At 34.2% G+C, this 7940-nt stretch overlaps 1 protein-coding gene across 1 annotated transcript in view; it reads left to right on the forward strand.

Annotated features, from left to right (window-relative positions):
• The window catches only part of nesd (SHC binding and spindle associated nessun dorma), a 34124-nt gene extending 26433 nt beyond the window's left edge, over window positions 1–7691 (forward strand). Inside the window, exon 4 of the mRNA XM_072526157.1 lies at window positions 7380–7691. Coding sequence (XP_072382258.1) covers window positions 7380–7545 — 166 coding nt within the window. The 3' untranslated portion in view covers window positions 7546–7691. The remainder of the gene's footprint in view (window positions 1–7379) is intronic.
• Window positions 7692–7940: the final 249 nt, after the last annotated feature.

The raw sequence follows: 7940 nt of genomic DNA on the forward strand, positions 1-7940 counted from the left end.
GTGACACTGTGCTTTGGCTTGATGAAATGATGAAAGAGCAGTTTTTCAAGTGAATACCTCTTATCGCTCGGTATGTTTTGGCGTGGTACCGAAATCCTATTTAGTGTTACATAAAAAATCGAGACGTGTGTAGTAACCTTGCAGTATACCGTAATATACATAATATACATACGTAATATACTTAGTTTAAATTTATATAATATATTTTTTTATAAACTCGAGAACAACTTGGCTAATTTTGATTTTAAAAGGTTTGATGAAATAAAATAAAATAAATTAAATACAATTATATAGAATAAAATAAAATTATAAAAAATTACAAAACATAAATTATAAAAATGAAGTATTTAAAATTGTACAAAATTAAATAAAACTATAAAAAATTATAAATAAAAAATTATATTAAATTTAAATAAAATGAAATAAAATTAATTAAAATTATAAAAAGTTATAAAACATTATAAAAAAATTATAGTGTTCTGAAGCTATTTTCTTGTGGTATCTTTATTATTTATAAGTAATTATTATTTTAATGGGAATAAGCGACAATTGAAATTTAAAATAAGTTTATTGACGTTTCAATTTCCACTTCGGTAATCGTTTCAAATCAAACAAGGCATCGTTGTCCTCCTTCCTGTCATAAACCTAAACTGTTCTTTTGCTATCGATGTCTCTTTCCATAGCCTTCGCTCTACAGTTCTCTTCCAAATTTTCATTGTGTGCAACAATAATTTTATCCCTCTGTAGTTCCTACAGTCCTGAACGTCCCCTTTTTTTTATACAATGATACCATCACACTCTCTCTTCATTTATTGGGCATCCTTTGTTCCTCATATATCCTACTCCAAAACATCAACCTCTTCCTCTACTAGAGCCTTCCAAACCTCCAAAGGTATTCCATCAGGTCCTATTGCCTTACCATTCTTCGTCCTATTTAATGTCTCGACAATCTCATCTCTCGCTATCCCCGGTATTACATTTTCATTTGGGACCCTGTATCCTCTGTCTCTCCTTTGGTGTTCTTTATTTAGCAACTTTCTAAAGTACTCATACCATCTTTGCTTTCAATATCAGTTCTTAACACTCTTCCAGCCGCACTCTTAATATGCCGAACGTTAGTCAAGTCCTTTGATGACTTGTCCCTTGCTTTAGCAATGCTGTATAACTTTTTCATTCATTCAGGTGTTTCCAACTCTTCATATAACCGAGCAGACAATTTTTCCTTATCACTAGCTACAGCGCGCTTTGCTTCCCTCTTTGCTAGCTGATATGTATCCTTATCTTCATCTCTTTTAGGATTGTCATAATAATCCCTACATATTATAGTTCGGTGAGATTAGATTGTTAAGGAGCTTTTAAAAACATAAAAATCTACAGGATGTTTTATTAAAATTAAAGATGATGGACTATACCTTGCGTGAATCACCCTGTACAGTCAAATTTATATTTAAAAAGTGCAAATTTGAATTAAAATGTTCACGGGTCCCACCGTTTTTTTTTAATTTTTTAAAATAGGACACTGACAATTTTATTCCATAAGTGCTTTCCACACTGTATAATTTCAAAATTTCACCCTGTATTATTCATAATAGTAGTTGCATATATCTTGTTGAGGTCAGATTTTTAGGGAGCTTTTAAAAATATACAGGGTGTTTCATTAAAAATAAAGATTATAGACTATGTTCTATAATATATAATATAATATATATATATATATATATATATATATATATATATATATATATATATATATATATATATATATATATATATACAGTGGAACCTCGATTATCCGTGTCTCTATTAACCGTCACCTCTGTTAACCGTCAGGGTCCATACATAAGTTATATTACCAACATAAATAAAAATTTAGTCATAAATTCATTTTGTTTGAGCAGTGCTGATAACTTAAACGAAAATCGTTGAAATGTGTACGTGAAGTTATGCATCACCGCATTTTTTTATGTAAATAATTATTGTTCTTATTCAGGGCTCTGTCTTAAACTTCAATTTAAATAGGTAATGATAAGTGATGCCGTTCTTTTAGAGTTTCATTTTTAGAATCGCAAGCCGAAAATAAAAACGCAGAGCACAATAATTATTACAGTCAATATCTGTGTGTCAACATAATTCAGTTTGATTCAAATTTGAACTTGTCGCATTTCAAAGTCGCATTGAGCAAAAAGTATGATGTTCCGAGAACGACAATCAATGATTTAAAGAAAAATGCTGATGGAATTGAAAAGTATGCTTCGTGACACGGCACGACACGACTCTCTGTATTTGTGGTTCGTTCAAAAAAGAAGCGAAGGTGTTCCTTTGACTGGACCAATTGTTGCCGGAAAAGCTTTGTTTTTCAACATGAAATTGAATGGCGATCCTTCATTCAAAGGAAGCAGCGGTTAGTTGGAAAAGTTCAAAAATCGCCACGGTATACGGGAACTGAAAATCGAAGGTGAAAAATAGAGCGCCGCAAATATCGAAGTCGTTGACGAATATAAAAGAAAGCTTCAAGATATGATCGATGAGACACGCGACAACGTGCTTTCCGTTAACTACTACGCACAACATAATGCATGGATGTCCCAGGAAATATTCGCTGACTGGTTCAAAAAGGTATGTACTGCAAACCAAAATTTGTTTATCTATTTTTCTAACATCTTGTTTTTTAAGTTTTTATACCGGACGTTCGACAATACTTGCAAGCAAAAAACTTGCACCAAAGGCGATTCTCATTTTGGACAATGCACCTGCCCATCCTGAAGCCGGTATGCTGCGAAGTGACGATGAAAATATCACGTGCTCTTTTCTGCCTGCGAATACAACATCATTGATACAGCCAATGGATCAATCGGTCATTAAAACATTCAAAGAAGATACAGAAAAAAATTTATTCAAAAAGTAGTTATGGACTTATATAGTCTGACTATATTGCCAGAATACTGGAAAGCATACAATTTAAAACATGTAGTCGACAATGCTGTGTCAAATTATTGTCAAATAAAACATACAAATAAAATTTGAGTTATACTGTGAATTTTTTTTTGTTTTGTTGCCAAAAAACAAAAACAATGCCGTTGTTCACACATTAGTGTATTACTTAGGATCAGTGCAAAATGCTTTAGAGGAGATTGTTCTAACATACCCTGTTCGCGGGCATAGCTTCCTCCCCGCTGATCGGGTGTTCGGAAGGGTTGAAAAGTTACTCAGGAAGCAGCCTACCATTGCAACAAAGGAAGAGTACTACAATGTATATAGTTCTGTTGGAGAAGTACGGAAACTTGGAGAGGATTGGGGATTGATTGATGCTAAAAGTTTGGCTACACGATTTAAAAACATTGAAATGATATCTGAAAAGAAGAGGATTTTTGTGAGGAAAGAGAAAGCTGTCAACCGCAATGGACAAGAACTTACTGTTATCAAAGTGAAATCGGCACAGAATTTTAGGTTTGAAAGTGATTTTGAAACCTACAACAAGCCTCAAAAAAAAGGCTGGCATTCTGCAAGGTCGCTCTCAACTCCTGTAGAGTCACTTCCACTGAGCAATATAGTGAAAGCAGCTAAGAAGAAGGACGTGGAGACGTTACTTGTGAAAATGTATGGTGATGACTGGCAGAAACATGACTTTTTATCTTGGTATAAGACCATAATAGTGGAAGTCCAGGACGACGAAATTGATGCTGACGAAGTGGACGAATCCTGTGATTGTCTAGAACCTGACATTGGACTACACATTTAAACATTTATATTTTGTGGAAAGTGTCGTTGGTAAATGTTAGCCATTTTTCAAGATATTTTTTGTAACAATACAATAGATATTTTAAGTAGTCAAGAGTTTTTTTATCAACCCCTTCTATCAACGTCCATGAAGTCCAATCAAATAAGAACATGTCCTTTTTTTAAAATGTATTTACAGGTTTATTTATACCTTTAGATTTGAAATATTTACTAAGAGTCAGTTAATTTCAATAAATAAAATGATATATGCTAATTTATCCGATTTTTCATGTAAGGTTATTTACTAATACGTTTTTTGCGATTTCCCTAAAACTTCTTAAGGTGGACATGATTGATTTTGATTGACACCTCCTCATATATTCTATGCAGCTGACGGGAGGGGATATACGTCACGTTTACAGCGTTCATATCGGCCAAATTTGTCATCACCGTAAGATTTTTATAACTTATAATTATACATATAATTATTTAAAACGATGGCACGCAATATTTGTTGCATTGCTAACTGCTGCGACGAGTTAAGTGGAAAATATTGGAAAACAAAGATGGAGAGAATTATATTTTATACAATTTTGATCTCTTATTTTTTTCTAAAATCAATATTTGAGGTCGTACGTATGCGGTAAAGGTGCAAGCGTAAGAGCTTGCGAAGATTGGTTTTGATAGGAATTGTTTTTATTTAATATCCGGACCACTTTCAACTTTTCGACAAAATAGTAAAGACTAAATTGTTGAAATTGCGATTTTCTAAAATTTCTTCTTTACAAATGTTTTCATGCCGTCGATATTTACCGAGATAAGGGGGAAAACAATGACTAATTGGGTGCAGGTGGATACTTATATGTGATCCCGGCAAGGGATAGATCTACTTCAGGAATAGCACACCTGCCCACGCGAGCTCATGTATTTCCCCAGCCTCTCATCCTCGGGAAAATCATATCCCAACCCAAAGCATTCCCATGTCCACCCTTTCCTCCCCCCACTTCCAAATCAACTCGCCAACACGCACTAGCCAAGCGTAGCGTTTTAATGGCTTAAAACCCCAAAACTTATTTTCCATGAAAGACGAAACTACTGAACGGCCCTCAGTCTCCAGCGGCTCCAAAACCCCCAACCAAGATAGCGGTTGGAACAGGTTTGGAGCAGAGGAGTAGAGGGTGCTAAGAATCCCCGGAAAAAATCCGGCTACTACAAAGAGCGACAAATGTATATTACTTCATACAATGTTAGAACTCTTATATCAGATCAGAAGATGATGGAACTGGAGGAAGAGTTGAAAAGAATAAAATGATACATCGTCGGCCTCAGCGAAATAAGATGAAGAGGAGAAGCCCAAATTACTCTTAAAACAGGACACATATTTCATTTTAGAGGAGAAGAAGACACTACAAATGGTAGAGTACCATTTATTATACATAGAAAGCACACATAAAATACAGTTGAAATTATCAGCATAAGCCCGAGGATTGTATACCTCATCTTCAAACTAAATGCAAGATATAACCCTAAGTTAATCCAGACATATGCTCCAACGACTACCCACTCGGATGAAGAAATTGAAGAATTTTATGAAGACCTAGAAACAGCGTTACATGCCGAACCAGTATATTACACTTTACTTTAATGCGAAAATGGGGTTTAAACAAGATGATGCAGAAGTAGCAATGGGTAAGTATGGATATGGCGAAAGAAGTGAACGAGGCCAAAGATTGCTGACCTTACACCAGGAAAATTTATCCATGATGAACTTTTTTTTTCAATAAAAGGCTTCAGCGTAAATGGACATGGATCATCCCAGATGGCAGTGTCAAAAATGAAATACATTATAAGATAACAAACAGAAAAGAAATAATCAAAGACATAGAAGTACTCAACAAATTTTCAATAGGAAGCGACCACAGATTAATCCGAGCTAAGATACTATTAAATGTCAAATTTGATAGAACAAAGATGATCCCAAAAACACGAAAAAAGAAATGGATTCTCCAGAAAATAACGACATGTATGAAGATACAATAACCAGACATATACAAGACTTGCAAGACGAAATAGAAGATGTAGATCAAGAAAATCATGGCATAACGTGGGCACTAAAAGAAACGGAAAGGGAGTGGCCGACCGTTCTGACCCTTAAAGAAAGAAAACTATAAGTTAAACTTCTATCAGCCTACAGAACAAGCTGGATTTAGATCGGGATACGGCACTAACGACCACTTTCTAGTGATAAAGAACCTGATAGAGAAGTCTGCAGAATACAACAAACCATTGGCACTGATATTCGTGGACTACGAGAAATCATTCGATACCATAAGCCATCAGAAAATGTTAAAAGCATTGACAGAATGCCAAATAGACCATCGCTACACTAACATAATCAAATATATCTGACAAAATTCCACAGCTAGCGTAAGACTATCTGAACAAGAAACAAATAAATTATGTATACAGCAAGGAATATGGCAAGGAGACACTGTCTCTCCAAAGTTATTCACGATGCTTTTAGAACATACTTGTAAGAAGGAACATCTGAACGAGCATGGTATCAATATAAATAAAGAGAAGAGAAACATAACGGCGGAATCCAGTCGCTATTTTAAATTTACACTACTATTGACCCCCCTAAAGGTAAGAATAACAAAATTTGGGGTAGCCCGCCATGCAATGTCAAATTCCATCCCAATTGGACTATAAAGACAAAATTTTTGTACGTCTTTCAGATGACGTCACATCTAACTCCACCGCAGGTACGGCGACTGACGCTAATTTAACTGACTATATAACACTATTCAACTGCTACAAATAAAATGTATTGGGTATACGAGAAAAACGAGAACTAGGAAGGCGAAGAATTTCCTGGTTGAAAAATCTACGTACGTGGTTCAACACAATAACCACAAATCTTTTCAGAGCAGCAGATTGCAAAATAAAGATTGCCATGATGGTCGCCAACATCCGAAACGGAAAGGCACTACAAGAGGAAGAAAAGTATAAAATTCCTACGAAAACACAACGCTACCTCCTGTAGTATTATATCTATGAATAGAGCACAGCGGCATATGTGTAATGCGCAAGCATTGCTAAAGAGAGATAGATATACTACCGATCGAGTGCTCCGCGTTTCACTATTTTGCTCACTATCCCTAGTCTATTTATATTATGTCTATGACATTTGCTACCTTACGTGACTTCATTTTCCGATCAGCCACCATGATTTTCGACCACAGCGTTCATCATCAACCGCTGTACAACCGCTTTTAAAATCAGCATATCAGCTATTATCCGTTGTTTCCTATTGAACTGAGTCTGAATAACACTTACCAAACCATTGCTTTGCTGAACATTATTTTTTTCTAACAGAAAGCATTTTGCTGTATCGATATATGAAATTGCTATTACATGTTTTTATTGTTTTGAAAATTATAAAAGTAGCTTCACCTAAGCCACTATAACTTTTAAATTAATGATCTGATTGAGATAAACTATTAATAGATGAGGTTTGAAGATTTGTAACCCTCAAAATCATTAGATAGTTCCAACTCAGACAGTACACGATACGAAACTTATGAAGACGCTATATAATATCTTTATTAAAAACTTATCAGCTTTATTTCCACTTTTCTTATGTAGATTTCAATTTTTAGAATCCCAGAAATAGAACATGTTGAAGTGGAAGGTTCCAACAACACAAGAGGGGATTTTGCAATTCTTCAGAGACCCAAACTGAAACCTGTGGAGGATTTATTCGCAAATCCAGACAATGATCCCACTATTATTGAATCTGATGAGGAAGAAACACTCAGATGCTAATTCATTCTTTATTATGTGATATTTAAAGTTGCTATTCTTTTATTTTGCTCTTTAGCTATAAGCTGTTGTCAAAAGGTTGTATTTATTTTTGTTAACATTTAGAGTTATAATTTTTTTTTTATATTACTAATAAAGCATTTAATTTATGAAAATATTAATAATTTATAAAAAGAACACCATCCCTGGAAGTGGCTGGTTAATCATAGACGGCTAGAGCTAGATAAAGTAAAGTTATCAATAACAAGGATATATATATATATATATATATATATATATATATATATATATATATATATATATATATGTTATATGAGAAAATATTAACCTTGAACTAGCTTGAACTAGAAGTCCGCCGACTTCAGATTTTATCATCCCATTCCCATAGAAACCGCTGA

The sequence above is a fragment of the Diabrotica undecimpunctata genome, chromosome 3, assembly GCF_040954645.1.
Source record: "Diabrotica undecimpunctata isolate CICGRU chromosome 3, icDiaUnde3, whole genome shotgun sequence".
Lineage (NCBI taxonomy): Eukaryota > Metazoa > Arthropoda > Insecta > Coleoptera > Chrysomelidae > Diabrotica > Diabrotica undecimpunctata.